The sequence below is a fragment of the Entelurus aequoreus genome, linkage group LG05 (assembly GCF_033978785.1).
Source record: "Entelurus aequoreus isolate RoL-2023_Sb linkage group LG05, RoL_Eaeq_v1.1, whole genome shotgun sequence".
Taxonomy (NCBI): Eukaryota; Metazoa; Chordata; class Actinopteri; order Syngnathiformes; family Syngnathidae; genus Entelurus; species Entelurus aequoreus.
This window is the reverse complement of record NC_084735.1, coordinates 40923065-40944553: the sequence shown is the minus strand read 5'-3', so window position 1 is coordinate 40944553 and position 21489 is coordinate 40923065. Positions and strand designations below refer to the sequence as shown.

The window sequence follows — 21489 nt, the reverse complement described above, 5'->3', positions numbered from 1 at the left end:
AGCATTTATTTAAAGAAATCTTTTCTCGCGGCCCAGCCTCACCCAGACTCTGCATCCAGTGGCCCCCAGGTAAATTGAGTTTGAGACCCCTGCTATACAGGGTCGCAACCCACCATCCTTCGTCACAAAAAAGAACCCAACCGCCATAGGAGCGGAAGAGGGACGATATGTCTACAAGTGTTCACAAAATACAAAGAACAATTATGATGAACATCTTCAACCTTTTTTTTTTTTTTTTTTAAATAATGATTATTTATGTATTTAATATTTGTTTACTTACTATGGTATATTATTTCTTTATTATTTGTTATTCACTGTTCTGTTACAAACAGAGAACAAGGAAATGGGATAACATTGCTATGGTATGAAAAGGGGTAGGATTAAATAAGCTCTGCTTCTTCCTACTCCTTTTCAGACATGCTATAATGAAACAACTGGAAAAATGTGATGCATAACATTGTATTGTATGCATGTTTGAAATAAATTAAAACTGAGCTGAACTGAACTGAACATTTTCTGAGTTAGAACAGCCATAGTGGCTGGAAAAGCTTCACTTTATGGTGGATATGACAGCACACCTTAACACGCTCAACAAAATTTTTCAGGGGAAAGAAGGCACAGCCCCGCACTTGCTGGAGGAAATCTTGGCATTTAAACTCAGGATGACCTTGTTTGCTAAAGTTGTACAGGGAGGTACGAGATCTCACTTCTTCTCGTTAAGAGAGTTCAAAGAAGCACACTGCCTAGAGTTTCATAAATGCTATAGCATAAATGTAATACAACTATAAGAAGTGTTATTGTTATGTTAGTGATCAGAGTTTGCGGTTTCATTTGCTGGGAAATGGACTCAGATGGCTTTGTATGTGCTGAAGGTTGCCGACTCCTGCTCTGGAAGCATGCAAAACAATCTTTATCATTTTTATAAATGCTAAGAAAATGTAGCTAAGAGACAATTGTTCCTTGTTTGGCAATATTTTGAGCACCACTGCTTTACTTCTTTCACCAGGAATGCAAAGTGTGGCTTGGGGGCCAATTGCTGAACGGTGCTCTTTTTTCATGGCCGCATGGAACATTATTGAAATCAAATAAACCAAAAAAACAGCAAAAATGGAAGAAAAGAGCAAAAAAGGCGTAATCTATAGAAAAGTTTGAAATGTTGATCCTGATAACAAATAAAAACACAAACATTTGTCTTTAAATTGTTATTTTAGTGTTTTTATTAGCAGATTTTGTTACAAATACTATGATGTTGCCACGCTACCACCATATTGAAAGAATATTAAGAACACTACTGTTTGTTTTATATACTTAAAGGATTTACACCACTGCTGTTCTTTTCAGAATGTAAAATAGTTGACTATTGTTGTTATTTATATGTATGTTCACAGTATTTGTTTAGATATACAGGGAGGCTATAGGCCACTGCTGTTCTTTTTTTAATATAGTGTTACCTTGCGATCTGAATTATTTGCAAAAGGATGTTGACACACAGTGATCCTAAACACTTGAAAGTTTGAAACAATAGTGAATTTTAAAAGTGCGTGGGTTGAGTTTTTATTGTTATTGTGATATCGAATGAGTAACAAGAATCGTATCGGTGTTAACTACTTTAATTCTGGTATCGTGACAACCCTAGTCAGAACAAGTTGAGAACTTTTAAAGTATTTATCAGCATAAATATTACATTATTAAAATTGCCCATTGTTTTTTGTTCGCTGTACATTTTATTTTAACCATACACACAATAACGATCGCATTTGTGATTTTACCTGGTGAGCGTCAGAGTGTATATTATTAGTACTTCACCTGTCTTGTTTAGAAGTATAAGATCAATCTCACTTTAGGATGGCATGGAGAGTTAAAGTGCCAGTAGAGTGGAAAAACAAGTTGACTTGATATGCTTAATTGTGTTTCATTGTATCCATTAAACCATATACAAATGGATTTACAATCCGCAAAGTATGTAAAAATACCGTCTAAACATCACAAAATGCCCCAAATTCAGTCAGCCATTTTAAATATTACGCGCCGAATACCTTCGACAGTTTCCAGAGATTGACGTTACTGTAGTAACGCTTCTGCACTCTAACCATATCATCGAATCAGTCATACTGGAAATATGCAACAATTTGACAGAAATGTGCTGTTTACCTTTCACAATCCCTATATACGACAAGAACACATGTTTTTATTTTTTTGTAATTCTAAGTCCACTGACAAAGTAGTCAATGGGGGCTCTTTATTTTGCCCACAAAACCCTCTAAATGACCATCCAAAACCCGCCAACAATAGTCTTTATACATATCGTGACCTAAATATTGACCAAATATTAGCGGTATTGTTATTATAAGTGCTAACGCAGACAAACTATTTTTCAGCGGCACAATTATATAGACAGCTAAGTAGACCTGCTGCTTTTACTGTGAGCCGGCAGCAATCATCCCGTCTCGGCTCCTCCAAGTTATTCTAGATAATAAATAATGCCTCTAATCTGGATTGATTGATTGATTGATTGAAACTTTTATTAGTAGATTGCACAGTACAGTACATATTCCGTACAATTGACCACTAAATGGTAACACCCGAATAAGTTTTTCAACTTGTTTAAGTCGGGGTCCACGTTAATCAATTCATGGTAAATAATAATAGGAGGATTTAGCCATGAATCTAGACCAGTGGTTCTTAACCTTGTTGGAGGTACCGAACCCCACCAGTTTCATATGCGCATTCACCGAACCCTTCCTTAGTGAAAAATTTAAAAAAATCAAATTTAAAGAAATATGTTTTTTTACTGGTGCACAAAACTAACTGTGCATGTTGGTTTTGTTCTTTGAACAAAACCAACACAGTGCATGAACTCACAACAAATTACACACCTTACACACATTACCATGAATTGATTAACGTGGACCCTGACTTAAACAAGTTGAAAAACTTATTCGGGTGTTACCATTTAGTGATCAATTGTACGGAATATGTACTGTACTGTTTCATATAATATATTCTCTTCCTTTGCAATCTGCTAGTAAAAGTTTCAATCGATCAATCAAACAACCTGCAAATCAGATGGAAAATTAGAGGGAACATTGTTTGGGGGTATCCATAATACGCCGATAGGGAGAAGTTTTTATTTACACGATAAGTCGGATGTGTCTTTACCTCCGTGGCGGAGGCTGCGCCGAACCCCTGAGGCCGACTCACCTAACCCCTAGGGTTCGATCGAACCCAGGTTAAAAACCACTGATCTAGACGTTGCTCATCTGTGACATTCAATTTATAACCGTAGATGGAGACAAACACACAACCGAAGACGGTGTCTGCAGGGAGACTTTCTTCATGTAAACAGAAAGATATGGACATCCTATCACTGGTCATCGAAGTAAGAGCAGACATTGTTTAGTAAGCAATCGTATCGTTACATGATGCTTAGTGTTTCACTAAAGCTGGATTTGTTAACCAGAGCTTCAAAAACTTGTAGCTCACCTTTCTTATATTCAGGATCAACAATATAAGGTTCTGAATCCGCTAACTTTTTGCAACTCAGTGCCAAGGAAACGGAAATGCTGATTATCGGTCCTGCTAGACACCGACATCTATTTAATAATACCACCTTAACATTTGACAACCAAACAATTACACAAGGTGACTCGGTAAAGAATTTGGGTATTATCTTCGACACAACTCTCTCATTTGAGTCACACATTAAGAGTGTTACTAAAACGGCCTTCTTTCATCTCCGTAATATCGCTAAAATACGTTCCATTTTTGTCCACTAGCAACGCTGGGATCATTATTCATGCGTTCGTTACGTCTCGTCTCGATTACTGTAACGTATTATTTTCAGGTCTCATTAAAAGATTACAGTTGGTACAAAATGCGGCTGCTAGACTTTTGAAAAGAACAAGAAAGTTTGATCATATTACGCCTATACTGGCTCACCTGCAGTGGCGCCCTGTGCACTTAAGATGTGACTTTAAGGTTTTACTACTTACGTATAAAATACTACACGGTCTAGCTCCAGCCTATCTTGCCGATTGTATTGTACCATATGTCCCGGCAAGAAATCTGCGTTCAAAGAACTCCGGCTTATTAGTGATTCCCAGAGCCCAAAAAAAGTATGCGGGCTATAGAGCGTTTTCTATTCGGGCTCCAGTACTATGGAATGCCCTCCCGGTAACAGTTAGAGATGCTACCTCAGTAGAAGCATTTAAGTCCCATCTTAAAACTCATTTGTATACTTTAGCCTTTAAATAGACCCCCTTTTTAGACTAGTTGATCTGCCGTTTCTTTTCTTTTCTCCTCTGTCCCCCTCTCTCTTGTGGAGGAGGGGGGGACACACAGGTCCGGTGGCCATGGATGAAGTGCTGGCTGTACAGAGTCGGGACCCGGGGTGGACCGCTCGCCTGTGCATCGGTTGGGGACATATCTGCGCTGCTGACCCGTCTGCGCTCGGGATGGTTTCCTGCTGGCCCCACTATGGACTGGACTCTCACTATTATGTTAGATCCACTATGGACTGGACTTTCACAATACTATGTCAGACCCACTCGACATCCATTGCTTTCGGTCTCTCCTAGAGGGGGGGGGGGGGGGGGGGGGGTTACCCACATATGCGGTCCTCTCCAAGGTTTCTCATAGACATTCACATCGACGTCCCACTGGGGTGGGGTGAGTTTTCCTTGCCCTTATGTGGGCTCTGTACCGAGGATGTCATTGTAGCTTGTGCAGCCCTTTGAGACACTTGTGATTTAGGGCTATATAAATAAACATTGATTGATTGATTGAAATATTTTTTTTTTTCAAAGTAGTCGTTATTGGCTCTCACAAAGTTTGCATGATTAGCATTGTTGTTGGTGGGGAAGGGATCTACGGTTCCGACCTTTACTTCCTCATTATCTCGCTAAATGGCTTGGGAATCTCCGTGAGATTTATACTATTTTGATCATATCTATTTATTCACAAACTTTATGTCTTTCGGTGTCACAAAATCAGATATATATGATAATAGCTTCAATATAAAAGCAACTTGTTTTTCCACTCTACTGGTACTTTTATGCTTCCTAAAGCAGGTGGGATATATGTAATCAGAGAGGTGGGTTGTGTATTGGTGGGAGATGAGGGGGGGTGGGTGCATTCCATGCTCTGCACCATAAAAAGGTTCTCCCCGTCTTGGGGATTCTCAGCACGGATGCCACATATTATACAGCTCCCATCTGGTTTCATTTAAATTATTTTTAGCATTTGACACATGACAGCCAACCAAGTCCGTCCATCAGTTACGGAAGATAAAAGTTGAAGGTGTATTTAATTTTAGGCAACTTGAAAATTAAATAACACAGTTTGCATTGAGCCTATAGGAATAATTTACTGTGTTCACCTTTAAAAACATACATACTTTTTTACAAACACCAACAAACCTTCAGTAACAATTTATGTATAGTAGATTTGGTGATTTCGTAAATAACCCAAGATGTTGGATTCTGTGGTTTTGCTTGGATCCAGAGGTTACTTCAAGGTGAGTTTCAAAAATAGATGTAATTACAGTGACAAGGATTTGGAAGTCAGTGCTAAATAGCCATGAAAGATCATTTTATTGAACAATGATTGCATGGTCGTGTCTGGATTTTTTTTCCTCCATCTAATGACAACATCCATCCCTTTGGAGATTACATGAATAAAAGAAGGCTGATGTGGTTTCTATAGTTTGGATAAGTTCAAGGGAGTGATTGTGAAGGGTAATTATAGGATTACTTGAAAAAAGGGTTATCACTGGTGTCATTTCAAAGGTTGAGCTGAAGGATATTTTGTCGGTGTGATGGTCTCTCTATGCTCAGGGCTGTGTGTCAGATCAAGAGGCACTTGGATTGTTTGGCTAGAATTCTTGGATTTGGTAATGCAGAGGATGTAGAAGAGCAAGTCTCTTTTAGTGATCTTCAACTTTTTTTTCTTTTTCGTCACGGACACCTCCCGCCCCTTTAGCTCTCTGGTCTGTTTAATAATGAATGAAAAGGATCATCTATCGATCCTATCCTCTTTGTGTAAGCAGAGCAAAGGATATCAAAGCTGTCAGAGGATCCTAAAATAACTCCATGACGTGTTGGTCATAGTAGTGGGTAAGTTTGTTGAGTTAGAAGCCAAGGCTTGTTTTGCTGTGGTTGGGGAGAAGGCGCTAAATAGGAATAAACTCCTGGAGCTGCAGAGTGGACAGAGAAAGGTCACAAAGTCCCAAATTGCATTGTCAGCTGAAGGATGATGCCTCCCTGTGAAGGAGAAAGGTGATGATCTATGACAAGTGAGAAACTGGAGGTCTCATGTACAGTCTCTAACTACGTTTTGCTCTTCATTAAAGCTTGCCTATTCCAAGCGATGGTCCTTTAGCGTCTCCCCAAAGTCTTGAGAAACTCGCCGCTCAGCCATTTTTGCCTTGCTGTAGCCGTGTTAATCAATTGAGCAGATTGGCTTTGCACTCTGACAGCAGAAGGACCTTGTCGAGACCCTGATGGAGACTAAGGGAGATGAATATATGTCGCTGTTGCTTAATATCACCCATCAACATTATACAGAGTTCAGTTGTCCTTATGGTGAGGACACACTGAAGGAGGGGTTGGGGTTGGGATGTTGCTGGGACATGATCATTTTCAAAAACTGGCTGAACTTAAATATTTGATTTCAGTTTGGACAAACAAATTTTGATTGGAGAATGTAAATATCCATTCTTTTTTTTAACATGAAAGAAATGTATGGAGATTGTTTAAGTAAGGTCAAAATATTGCAGTTGTCAGTAGCTGGAACGCATCTTGGCGGTGTGAGCCCAAGGATGCAGAGACGGGAGGCAGGCCATGTTTAAAATAATATAATTTAATATGAGCAAAAGGCGCGCTCACACGGAGAGGAGAAAAGAACACAAAACTCACTCACAAAAAGGAGTGGAGGAAAATAAATAAAAGCGTAGTGCACCAATAATTGCACAAGACACAAAACTTGTTTGTATTGGGAACACAAGTGTATGTGAAGCAATGCAAAGCAATGATCCGGGGCTGTCTGGGAAGAAAGGTACAGGCAGCAGGTGTGGAAGCCTGCGCAAAGCACGAGGGAGTAAATACTACAAAATAAGGGCACAGGACAGGAACTAAAATACCAAAACACTCAACCACCCCCTCCCGAAATGAACAATGTCAAAACAAACACTTGAAACACAGAGTAAGGGTCTGTTCCCACGTTAACGTTTTTAGGTGGAACTAGTAAAGAAATCTATCGTTTCAGCCTTTTATACCCACATAAATGGTGTTCTGGGTGTTCTGAAACGCTAGTTTTTGAGAACCAGAGTGGGAAAGTCTGATAACACAGTCTTGACGTTTACGTGCGGACAAGGAAGCCGCCAGTAGTATCCGAGAATGATGACGTCACTGCCCTGTCACAGTTACGTGACCTTATAAAAAGAGAGAAGAAGGCACGCTAGCAACAACAACAATGATGAACAACAACATTCCTTTGTCAAAATTAACTTGTTAAACTTGTGATTAATCACAAAAAAATATTGTATTAATCATGTACACGCTTAGATTAATCATGCAATTTATTTTTAGCATACAAGGTATTTGACCTTATCTGCTATATAGCCAGTGATCAGAAATACAGCCTGAAAGAACTTTAGATAAAACTGTAACCAAGTTTTGTGCCAAAAAATGACATGCATTTAAGTGAAACGTTTAAAAACATGCCTGGATGACATTCTGACAACAAAATTGCATTTGTATTCAAATATTGGGGGTTCATCTTGATTAATCCAAATTTCATAATGTGATAGCTGTAAATTCCGGACTACAAACCGCTACCTTTTTACTACACATAAAACAAAAAAAGACACTGAAAAGGTGTGTTATTGTTTGTGCCATGGCGCCATCTTTTGGACGGGTTTGCTCACTGCAGTGCCTTTCTGTTTAAAATTTCAACCGGATATATATTTGCTGTTCTGTCTTGTAATGGTTCATAGTGTTTCTACTCGAATGGATTTTTCATTCATCACTCCAAGCAACGTTTGTAAGTTTTAAAATATAACTAAAACAATTCTTACTCACTAAACCGTACTATGTCTGATGTCTGTAGGAGTGTTTTCATGCATATTTGTACACACTATCTTCATGTAATGAAGCTAGTGTCATTAGCATGAGCTAATATGCTAACACGTTAAGAGTGTCTGTATAAGTATTAATAACTTACAATGGCATTCTTTTTGTACTGTTTTCAGTTTTGTAAATCTAAACGTAAGTGTAGACTTTTTGAGTCTGTTTAGCTGATTGGAGAGCTTATCTCCGTAGCGACAATGGGGTCTGTTCTGTTTGATCAGCCGTTTTACTGGCATGTTACAGACACCGTTGGGAAACAATTATGGTATGTAAATAAACATTTACAAAATATTTATGCGTAAACAACACATTTCACAACGCATATATCTGTGGCTTGTAGTCTGTTGCGACTATTATTTGGAAATATTTTTTTTCCTCAAAAATTGAGTGGGTGCGGCTCAAAAACTGGTGCGCTCTATAGTCCAAAAGATACGGTAATCTGATTTTTTAAAAATAATCATTTGACAGCTCTAATAAAAACCTGAACTTATAAGAATAAACTATTAATTATAAAATAAAGTTGAGTTTTTTTGAGGATAAGTACACAATATTACGAGAAAAAACATGTAATAAGCAGTTGTAATATTACAAATAAAAAGCACATCATTGTGCCCTCTCTCTTGTGTATCTTTTGTTGTACAATGGGTGTTATTGGATCTATGCTTTTCATCTTCTTTTCCCTGTGGGACTCTGGACTGGTTAGCTGAGATGGTAATGTTGTCTTGCCATGTATGGCATGAATGTTCCTCCTGTTGTACCCCATGCTTGCAGTATTTTCTTCATGTTCAAAGACACATACAATGTTTCTGTGCTCTCATGACAATTGCATTATTTTGCTTCCCTTGCAATGGTTGCTAATGTGTATGTACCTTTGCCCCATTTTTCTTTTCATGTTTATTTATAGGAGAACTTCACTCCGGAGTGTAAGTTCAAGGAGAGTGTGTTTGAGAACTACTATGTAACATACTCCTCCATGCTCTATCGGCAAACCCAGTCTGGCCGCTCTTGGTATATCGGTATCAAACCGGGATGGCCATGTCATGAAGGGGAACCGGGTAAAGAAGAACAAAGGAGCTGCACACTTCCTGCCTAAAGTTATCGAAGGTTTGTTTCCATTCGTATGAGTTAGGGACTTAGTAGGGATGGGCATTCAACTAAACTTCCTCAATCAGCTGCAGGTTAAAGTTATTATCCAATAATTTGGAATAAATGAGCTTCACTTGTACATTGCGTTTCTATCTTTTCAGGTACTCACAAAGCTTTTAAACCAGGGTCATTCAACTGATGGCCCACAGGTCAAATCTGGGTAGTGAATGACCACACCTTTGGAGCAACTAACATTTTTGCAGAAGATACGACTGTCATTTAGGCCAGTGTTCATTAACCATAGGGCACCACCTAGAGGGCCACCTCAGCTGTGGTGCATATGGGCCACAGTGCTTCTCATTTGTAATACACTGTTCCACCACTTGTGGCAGAAGAAGTCTGGAGTTAAAGTCATAGAGAAGATTCTTAATTGCAAAAATTATATCTTGTTAAGCTGTTTTTTCATTTGCACTTAAAAAAAATGTTGACAGTTTATTTAATAAACATATATATCATTGTTATTTATATTAATTTAGTGAGAATGTATCTATTTTAGCACTGACTAATTGTATGTAAATGTATAATTCATCAGTTTTTATGAGTTCCTTCTGTTGCAATATATTTGATGAGTATTCATTTTTGTAACAAACCTGACCTAATCCTTGATAATATTTTTTGTGATTAACACATGGTTTCATATAATTTGACAAGGTTTATCCTGTTAAACTGTGAGTAGGTTAAATATCCATCCATCCATCCATTTTCTACCGCTTGTCCCTTTCGGGGTCGCGGGGGGGTGCTGTAGCCTATCTCACATATAATTCTTGAATATGATTAAAATCAAGAGTAAGATTACTAATTCAGTGTTAATATTTAAATGGGTCCTGGGCCCCACTGTAGTGGGAAAAGTTGGGTCAAAAAGGATAAGAACCTTGATATAGGCCAGGGGTGGGCAATTCATTTTTACCGGGGGCCGCATGAGCAACCCGAGCACTGCTGGAGGGCCACACCGACAATATTTCAATTAAGTTTTGCACAAATTATTTTTGATATACCGTAAGATAGATAATAATAATAATAATAATATTTTCATTTAACCTAACTTATCTTTATACAAAAGCAGATGGCTTTTGATGGTTTTATTTTTAACACTTTCTTACACAACACTTCCTGATGTATATTACAATACAAAAATTTCAATTTCTGTCACTTCATCCTGCATCCTCTTTGTTGTGAACGTAGCACGTCTGTAAGGTGATTGGCGAAGAAGGAGGAAGCGTTGCTGTTGCGGAAATGAGGAGTGAGGATTGGTTTTCCTTTTGGAAAGAACGAGATAAGTTGAGCTGTGTTAGTATAGCATGCTCAATAAAAGTTTAAAAAGAACGTCAGACTTGGTGTGCACTTCTTCTGGACGCTACAATTGATGTCACAAGTGGGATGAAATGCCTCCCAGTTCGCCTTGCCATCAAACCTGGGAGTCTTCATTGAGGGCGGAATTCCCCCCGGGGCAAGCAGCGTGGCTGCACCTGTAAACGCTCTCTCTCTCTCTCTCTCTCTCTCTCTCTCTCTCTCTCTCTCTCTCTCTCTCTCTCTCTCTCTCTCTCTGTCTCTCTCTCTCTCTCTCTCTCTCTCTTTGCGGCGAGCTCCTCACGTGGTACGTACCTCCCGATGACGTAGCACAGAAGCAGCGCAGTATGCACAAAGTTTTACTTCTGACACCAATTGTAGCGTCCAGAAGAAGTGCACAGCAAGTCTGACGCAATTTTTAAACTTTTATTGAGCAAGCTATACTAACACAGCTCAACATATCTCGTTCCTTCCACACGCACGTCTCCTCACTTCTCATTTACACAACTCAAGAAGACAACATCTACTTCAGCAGGTCGTTACACTATATTATTTAAACACAGCAACATGTGTACCACAAATAAGCACACGGCTTTACCTTTACTTGGCAGTCCATGTCTTTTTTAAAACACGCCATTCGTCATCAACTTTTCTCTTTTTAGCGTCTCCGGGATAACCGCTGTGCGCCTTCCCTCACAGGACATACGCACATATAACACTTTTCAAAATAAAAGCAGCACAGTTGTATTGCACGCACGACAAAGATGTTTTTTTTAATTTATTTTGTATTTGTGATTGCCGCTGCGCGCACGAGGCATACGTCCACACGGAAGTAATACAAATAACGCTTTTCAAAACAAAAGCAGCACTGTTGTATTGCACACTCGAAATAGATACTTTTTTAAATGTATTTTGTAATTTATAATTGGCCTCACGCGGGCCGGACAGGGACGTACAAAGGGCCGGATGCGGCCCGCGGGCCGCAGAATGCCCAGGTCTGATATAGGCTATGTTCACATACTGCAGGTAAATTCAGATTTTTTTTGCCCACATGTGACATGTATCTCATTTTTCAATTTGTCAATGGCAACGGTGCTGTTTCATATGTGGATGTACATTTAATATGCATCCAATGCAACTGCAGTCTGAACAATTGGGTCGTATTCACCTGACCAAGGCGTCATTAAAGGCGTCATAATTCTTCACCAAAATAGACGGTCAAGAAAAATATGGTGGATGAATGGGCAGAAAAACAGGCGAAAAGAAGATGTTTGAGACCAATATCAATGTCAATGGGCGTCACTAGGTTTGAAGAACAGGGGGGGCTTCGCCCCAAGGAGGATTTTTTTTTTTTGCACTTGCAAGATCTTTTAGCCCACAACTTTTTGGTACTGTATTAGATGTACACAACACGGAATAGATCTAAATGGTTGAAAGTGGAAGTGTGAGTGTCATCTTTAGTAAGCATGAGATGAGCCCAAACACATAAGGACAGTGTTGTTGCATGGAAAAGCTAGCAGCAACTATCAGCCCAAAATAATTGGAATCACCCGCGTTAGCATTACAGTCAGTTGTAAACAAATAGCACATAAAAGCATCTGTGATATAAAACCTCTTTGACTTTTTTGAGTTTTTGGAGTAGGTGCTTAAAAACAACAGAGTACACTTGTCATATAAAATAACTTTGATGTGTGGTTTTGCAGTCGGCCCTTAAAAAGATGGCATCTCTTCATCCTACCTTACTTACCTCTTCTTCTTGAACCATCAAAGTAGTTGACACTACAGTAAATACAACATTCTGTCAAAGTAGTACCTTCTATTTTGCTTTTATTCTTTGCTGACCATACAACATAGCCTCAACAATCGATTGTTATGCCCATCCCTATGTTAGTTTTTTTAGCATGGTTTGCTTTCTGGTTAAATGACAGCCAATAATCACAATGTTTCCATCTTTGTTGCACAGTTGCGATGTACAAGGAGCCATCGCTACATGAGCTCACACCTGAGCCTGTGAGTCCTCTTCGAAAGACCACCAAAACATCAGATTCCCCGTCCTTAAAGAATGGCCGTAAAGAAGCTCCCAAGGCTGATGCCTCATAGCACAGGAGACAGAGGGTGGGTCAGAGGGCAACAGTGACACTTGGAACACAGTCACCCATCATGCACAGAGGGTGTCTGGGTGAATGGCCCTCAGGGGCCACCACATTCCAAAAGAGCACTATAAGATGCTGAGGGATGAAGGGTGAGTAGTACATCAGCAGCCAAGAGGTGGAGAGAGGAGTCATCTCCCCCTCGCTTGTCACCGCAGAATGACAGCCCTGGGCCCTGAGCCAGAACAACGAGCACCCCTCCTTCCTGTGTTTGTCATCTTCTTAGCCCCTTCTGATTTCCTAATGCACATCCTACCCCATTTCTGTCATAATGGGCTTTCTTTGTCACTTTTACAATCTTGCCTTTTCTCCCATGCCAATGCAGCGCTTTTTTCTATTGTAATATTATAGTCACCATTCACACATTTCTCGAGCGGCCTCGACTTCATAATCCCCACCCATGGGCCCACTCTTGATCCCTAAAGTTGGTTATGATGTCGCACCGCCAGCTTTTCCCCACACCATCTGCCGACCAGCTCAGCTAATCATCAAGGTCAACTAAAGCTCAACAAGAGATGAAACAGCTCAGAGAGTAACAACGTCAACTGGAATCCTGGGTCAAGTCAGGTCAGAGCAAGAGGAGGAGAGTGAGGACAGACTATCAGATCAAAGTTTAGGTCCTCAGCACTAAAAGCCCCCTCTTCTTATTACCTTTTTATTTCAAGAACCCAATCAAAATCCAGCTGTGCCAGATTTCTGTACCATAGAAACAAATACAATAAAAACACTATTATTCTAGAGAGTATCCATTAAATGTAATTATAAAAGCTATAAATCAATAGGTTTATGAATAGGGACAGTCGCTATCAAGAAATAAAAATAAAGGACTGAGACACGAAAAGAGAATAAGTCACATCCGCTTCCCAAGCTTTTCTACCCACCAGGTGATCACTTATTATTAGAGATCTTGCTCAAACGCTACACATGAAGAACTGGGTCATATTTTCAATCCAGTGTGGATCAGAAAGCAGTCATGTGAAAAACGAGCGGAAGTGTATACTTCACTCGGCATCTGCTGTCAGCATAAAGCCGGGTTTGAAGGCAAACATCAAAGCCAGAGGAGCCTCTGAGCGTGGAGCACTTGTTATTCTGACGATGTCTGGCAGCTTATCCACCCGCTCACTTTATCAAATCACCTTGGAAGAATCACCCTCAAAAATGTAGCTGTCTGAGTGGATGTCTTGGTGTGACTGCGCTGTAACCCCTGTGTGTAGATGTCTTTGACTGTACAGATACACTTTATTGTGTGTAAACGAGTGCAAGGGAATGGATACTTACTGCAGGTAACCTTAACAGTGTCATTCAGGAAGAAGCATGGCACTGTTTCTGCAGTGGAGCAGGCGATGCATTGTGTGGAATCTTATCACTTTTAAGTTCCTTTTTTAGGCGTGTATGGTATTTAAGTTTTGGCGCCTTTTTAGAATATATGCAAATTTGTGTCGCTCTAGAAATACAGTAAAGGGGAGCTTTGGGTGGTGACCACTAAAGCAAGAAAAAGAATGTTAAAAGAACAATATTCTGTTAATGTAAACCAGCAAACAGACAACAGAGCTGTGACGTAGATTGAAATATAATCAATATGGCCATGAAAAGTACATTTTACACAGGGATAGTGTCAATTTTGAAATTGTCCATGTGAAAGATTTGTAGCTATATAGCTTTAATACAAAAGGCTATATAGTAACTGATAGGGAAAAAAATAAAAAAAATAAAATAAAAAAAAAAAGAAGAAAAATCTGTCATGTTTTGGAAACAGTTTTGAAAATAAAAAGATAACATAGCAATATTGTGGCAAAAGAAAACAACAGGAGGACACTTTTTTTTCCGTTTTACACATTATTACTATGATATCAGTTATGTGAAGATTGGAAAAAGAAAGTGTACTGGAGGCTTTATATTTTGAGTGTGACATTTAGTGTGGAGGCTGGTAATGTTGAAAGACTGGCATGTGGAATATGCCAACAAGGAATTTTTCCAGTAGGGTATGCAAGGCTCTTATCAGGGATGTAGGAGGCATGCAGATATTATAATGAATGTAAGAATGTAAGTTATTTGTCATGAAGCTTCCTGTTTTGGGGGTTGGGGGCAAGGGGTGTTACTAATTCCCAAAATGCATTGTATGTGTTTATACAAAACTTTTTTTTTTTTATAGCTGTTTATAACTATTATTTGATATCAAAATGAGAGCAGTATGGAGTACTGTAGATCTCTCTAATAGGCTGATTCAGTTGTCACCCCGTTGACAGTGTCACAATGTAATAATACAGTACAAAAAATATTTCTCTACACTTTAAAAAACAGCTCTTAGTGTTTTTCACGCTGAAGAAGGCCCCCGCAAGTTTTCAAGACTGCAGTACACCAAGTTGACAGAAAAGAACAGAGAATGTTGAAATAGCCTGATATTGTAAGTCAAGTGAAAATGGATTTGGTTAAAAGTTTAAAGAAAATAGTAAGTTGTTAGTAAGTCGAAAGTGCATGAAACATTTAATCACGGGTTATGAGAGGGCTGTTTGTTATTGCTTTGGAGAAAAAGATCTATTGGGTTTCGGTGTGTGTGTATGTGGGTCTTTGATTAAAAGTTAGGTGAGACAAGACAGAGAGAGGAAAAGAGAGAAACAAAGGGCATGGCAAACAATGATCGATAGATTCAATAAAACACAAACAAGAGAAGAGCCAACTTTTGATGGTTGCAAAAATTACTCAAAGGTCTGGCGGAGACAGCAAAATCATTTTGTTAAAAAAAAAACTCAGAGTTGTGTTTTCTCGGCATACATGCTATCAAGTGGCCAGGTGGGTGAGAACAGACGTTGTCTCATTTCTGCAGAGCAATCGATATTTGCTTCTGACTAACTGTTTCCTCTGGTTATAAACAGCTTGAGAGTAAGCAGATAAACACCCTTTAGCACATATGAGTTGAGACTTGATTTTCAACTCCTGACAAAGGTCATTTCCAGCACTGGAACTGGTTGATATATAACTTAACTTATAGTTGTAAAAGCGCACAACCCCACCCCCACCCTACCGCCCCAAAATAAATAAATTAAATAAAACATTGTATCTATTCGCTCTAGGACACCCCCTACAGTTATAGCCGTTGTGGTTAATATAAAAAAAAATCTATATTTTTTTCACCGATAAAGGTACGCCTAGAAAACTCAGTATTTACAGCAACACATCAAAAGACTTGCGGCAGGCTGGTCCACAAATACAAATCTTTAAACCAGAGGTATTCAAAAGTGGTCTACGGAAGTACTGCAGGGGAATTGGGAAATGTTTGGTTGTTCTGGCTTTTTTATATTCTTTGCCCCCTTGGCAGTTTTTCAACAAATGTAAATGTCTTTAAAGATACATTAACATTGATCCAGCACACCAACGTATTAATGGAGGCAAAAGACATCACAGAAGGTCTTTCAAGCAATGCACAAGTTTATTTACCTGCCCGTCCAACAAAGATCGCTGCTGTGCCAATCATCATGGTCTTCCAGGTTCCCAGAAGATTGGCCGAGAGTTCATTTTCAGGTACCAGCTAGGTTATGTTTAAAGGGAACCTATGACCATTTTAATCTACATTTAAAACACTGCCTTGCGGTCTAGAAAACAGTCCCATTTATAACACGTTTTTGAGTCTGTCTGCAAGATGTTTGTTTGTGGAGGCGTTCCCAGATTACAAATGAAACCACGGCCCACCCTTTCCAAAAGTATCTTAATTTATCTTTTGAAAATGTACACTGTTTAAATATTTATCTTGGAGTCGTCACCGCTATTTATATTCCAGACATAGTCGAAAAGCAACGTCATAAACATTGTATGAATTTACTCGGTCACAATAAGTACACCTGCACACTCGTGATTGATTCAGAGTTTCAGAAAAAAACAGCTCCTTTTAGCACCATGTATGTCCCTGCATGTCACCTGTCAGTGTTATTATGCATATGCAAAGATTATGTGGAAATAATACTTTATCCTACCTTGTTTATGTATTTCCTCACAGTCTGAAGCTGAGCGCTATACTAGATGTCCAAACAAGTACGTCCAACTTGCTGTGACTTCACGAAGTAGCCAGACTGCAAGACAACATGAGCAGATGCATCCAAAAGTGTGTGCAAGCTCAAGCCAAAATACATTAGCCTTATGATTTCACCGTTTGGCAGTGTTTAACACGGGTATTCACATTCACAGTGTAATAACATTTAGAAGTCAGAAAATCATCAACAAAAATCATCATAGGTGTCATTTAAGTGTGTGCACCAGAAAAAATATTGTTTTGTACCTCAACAAAAAAACACAAGCAGAGAAGGGAAAAGCCTACCCTGCAGATCAGAAACCACAAGTTAACATGATACCTTTAGGGTTAGTTTCCCCATCAGTTTGGGGGTCCTTGGCTTGGAAATCATCAAAGACAAATACTAAGAAATCCAGCATTGTGATGGCAATAGCCTACATTCTCATCAGTACAAACCAATGTACTATTTTGAAAATATCTGAGGTTATTGTTTTCAAAGTTACAACTTACTGCTTTATGTGATCATTATGTTGAATAATGCAAACTGAGATTTTAAGTTCTTGCAATATGAAACAACACTTGTTTGGACTAATATTTGTAAATGTTCTGCCCTTAGGTGCAACATACAGTGTTAACAAGACAATTATAAAAGTCCATGTCAAACAGCCCATTCAAAGTAATTCAGACTCACACTGCAGTTTAGTTAATCTGCACATTGATTGTAAAATTGTAAATGCAAACCCGTTACAGTCCAAAAATTAATTGGAGGTGTGCTGCACATCATTGCAGCACTGAAGTATCTGCATGTTCTGTCTACTCACAGCATATATGTACAGTACAGTGCATACATGACTATTTACGAAAACTTGCTCCCTCTAATGGAAATAACTGTGGTTAAAGTACACTTTATGTTAAATCACTGCAAATGCAAAAGTTATATTGTGATGAGATGTACTGCTTTTAGCTTTAAAAAACACAATTTGTTGGTTTAGGAGGGTTTACAATTCCAAAATGCTGACTGTTACTACCATGGCAAATGGTTCATTTTAATTCAGTACGTGTCCATGCACTAAATTAGTCCGATTTCTCAAGTAGTTTGGCTCTAAATAAGCCTCCAACAGCCCATGGAAATACATTAATCCGATCGTGCTTGGTTTTTGAAAAGTCGGACTAAGACACCTAAATTATGCGATTAGAAACCAGATCTCTCGAGTGAGTGTGTGCAGCCAGAGAGGACCCTTCGTATCGCGCATGCACTAGTCTCAACGCGAGGGATACAACCCGGAAGCAGGTACCATTCAATAAAATGTAGCAACAGTTGTCATGAAGAGGATACTTTTTATTTGCTTCACAAACATTTTGAAGTGCATCAATGGTAAAAAAAAAAAAAAAGAAACAAAGATTTATTTAAGAAAGTACCTATGGAAATGTAAAATGTCCGCTTAATTTGGACTCCTGAAAGAAATACGAATAAGATGAAAGCAGGTATATTAAAGTTGAAAAATAAAGTATACACAAAACTCTTCACACTGCATTTGTGCACACCAAACTGATTAGCAATAACTCTGTATTCTGCACAACTGGCAAGATAGCCCAGGACATTGCACACCTTATCTGGAACAGTATCAACCATGGCACGGACGGTCTTCAGGATTTAAAACTCCTAGCTTCCATCAATCAACAGACCCTTATGAATGAACTCCGAGACATTCAAAAATATTGTTTCCAGGATTCTTTGTCTGACAATTCCTTCAAAAAAACTCTTCCGCTGATCTGGCTTTGCTTCGGACCTGCATCCGCCCCGATACATTCTTGGTAGTAGCGTCTTGTTCGTAGCGCAATCCAAGATAATTCCTTGATTCTGTCTGCTATTGAACATCAACATACATTACATCCATTACAGACGTAATATTTGTAATCTGTGCCAATATTACAACGGACCATAATTTTAAAAGAAGTTGCGAAGATCTGCAGATGGCTAGTGTGACATCAAAGGTCAACCGGAAAATCAATTCATTTAAAAGCGCTAAAATGAAATAAGCGCCGGTAGGCACATGGCGTAAGACTAATAGTCACATTAGAGGAAGTGCATGGATACTTGAACTTCACACGTAGATGTGAAAATATAAAAAAATTAACTAATTGAGAAACCAGACTAATTTAGTGCATGGAAACGTACTGAGTGATATAGACTTCTTGCACCTGACATATGTCAATGGTATAAAAATATGTAAAGTGAACACACTTGACGCAATATCACAATTTTGGAACTACTAACAGGCAAATACTCATCCAATTAAGATTATGATGGAGTATCTGTTTGAAAAGTATGTTTTATTGGCTGCAATTTGTAGTTATTTTAAACTGTTGGAACTGAGAAGCATTCTTCATACTTTGTCCCCTTAATTTATGTAAATGGTAAGGATGAGTCATTGAGTGCTTTCACTCAAGTGGGGAAAGAGGACATGAGCGCAGATTATGACCAATGACAGGAACAACTATATTTTTCACTGGCTTCCTATCTTCAAATGATAATGACTTGTTTTGCACAGAAGCTCTTTATCTCAAACTTGGCATCTTATGTGAGTGAAGTTTTGGAGGGGTTGATAAACTTATATGATCTCTATAAGCTATTTAACAGTGTGTGTCAATATAAAAATAACTGTGACTGTGTCCGAGTTCTATAATTTTACATGCGTGTTATGTCCATGATATATACAGTACAGTATATTGTATAAGTAATGTTCAATGTCAGGTCTTTTTTTTTCTTGTTCAGAAATGAAAATATACATGTTGTCTGCTTCTGTTTTCTTTAATCTCCAATGTAAACCCCTCCAACAAGGCAGAGTGGTTCTTCTCTTTTTTACTCTGTTTTCGACTTTGGTTTGCACCGATGCATCTTTGCAAATGTGCTCCCTATGTGACCTTCTTCCCTGCTTAATCCCACTTGGTGACGGAGTTATATGTTTGTGAAAGATGGACTCAAGTGAAAACAGAGGGAAGAAACCCGACCAAAGCCCACAAGTGTGCTGCCAACACCAGCACTGACCTTTGTGGGCTGGTGTTATTGTCACGCACGTCTTCCAAAAAGCTCCGCAGAAATTCCTCTTTTTCTCTATTTCCTACTCTTCTGGACTCCGGGTTTCTCTGTCTCAAGCCAATATTCTTGTCTTCCAAAAAATGGACACTTTGAGAGAAAGAGGAGAACAGATTTTTAAGCCATAAATGAAAATGGGCATTGGCATTGATTGGCCAAAGAGGGAAGGCCTGAATTTGCAGACGCCTTCGGATTCAGACACACATTAGACTCCAAAAGAGCCAAATGAAGCAGCGGAATCTGTCTTTTTTATATATACAATTGCAGTACAAGCAGGATTGAAAACCAGCAATACGTAACAGGAACTTGTCACCGGTTATACTCAAGGACCTGAAAATATCAACTGTGGTTTAAATGGCAATGGATTGCAAAATATATCCATGGTCTGCAATAATACCTTGTATTTGTCCAGAATGAAAAAGTGATTTTTCTTTTTTTTGCCAACTATTTCACTGTGGTTTGACTCAAACGGGATGACTCCCTCTGGACAAAAGCCCTGGATTTACCCTCTTGAATCACCTGATTTTCCATCAAACCTGTATACATTTCTATAACTTCTGAACTGGAAGGCGGAGTGTACTATTCTGGCATAGTATTGAATAAAGCAGCATATATTTGTATGGATGTACGCAGTGCTGCTAGTGTTGTGTCTTAAGTCTTGTTTTTAGTTTTTCTTCCAGTTTACAAATACTAAATGAACAAAAGAAAATCGGAAGGTAAACCCCACTTTAGAATTTTGACAATCCTAACTCTTAGGGCTTGGGTGTACAAAGCACGACCCAATCAATCAAACGTTATTTATACAACACTTTTCATGCACAAGCAAGTTGCAACACAAAGTGCTTTACACCAATAAAAAAAAGAAGAAGAAAACACACATGCACGCACGCACACACACACACACACACACAACACACACACGCACACACGCACACACACACTCAGCGCTACTGCCAACAACAAAACATTTCAGTACAGAGGGCTGAGGAAAAAAAGCCATCTTTGAGGCGTCCACACCGGAAAATAACTAAAATTAATTTGAGTATCGATCCAATAGCAAGTAGTTAGCTATACCAATGTTCATATTCAAAATTCATACTTTAAATTTTCTAGGTTCATAAATGATTTAATTTTTTATCACAACTGTTATCTGACAACATCAATTAATATTTAATTAATTACATTATTCCCTTATTATTACATACAAAATGTATAATGAAGTCAATAGGGCAAAGTAACTAAACAAAAGCAAAAACTACTATTGGCTCTTATTCCGGAGTTTATAAACATTTTGTGATAGTAAAAATATCGCTCTAATTATTGTAGTGTCGACTATATACCGTTACTATACTTGATATCATTACTGTCGATATTTGTATCGATATACCCAATCCTGTTTACATTCAGAAGGTCTAGCTTAGCAGTCAGCTATGCTTTTTTGTATCCTCCTATGGTGTGTATTGTAGCATGTTTAGCTAGTCCTTGTCCGCTAGTGATGATAGTACTTGTAAAAAAAGGTAGTTTATTTGCAGCCATGGCGGCAAGGATTAGTGATTTAGAAGCTGCACTGGGAATGGAGAGTAACCGCTAGTTTGCTAGCAATGATGCTACATTGTGTTGAGGAAGTCTTTGTTTGCTTTTCGTTGCCAAATTTGCAAGACACAGCTAGAATGTGTCATC

At 38.8% G+C, this 21489-nt stretch overlaps 1 protein-coding gene across 1 annotated transcript in view; it reads left to right on the top strand.

Annotated features, from left to right (window-relative positions):
- The window catches only part of fgf11b (fibroblast growth factor 11b), a 108659-nt gene extending 87483 nt beyond the window's left edge, over positions 1-21176 (top strand). Inside the window, 3 exon segments of the mRNA XM_062048108.1 lie at positions 9031-9147; positions 9149-9230; positions 12523-21176. Of these exon segments, the coding sequence (XP_061904092.1) occupies positions 9031-9147; positions 9149-9230; positions 12523-12659 (336 nt within the window). The 3' untranslated portion in view covers positions 12660-21176.
- Positions 21177-21489: the final 313 nt, after the last annotated feature.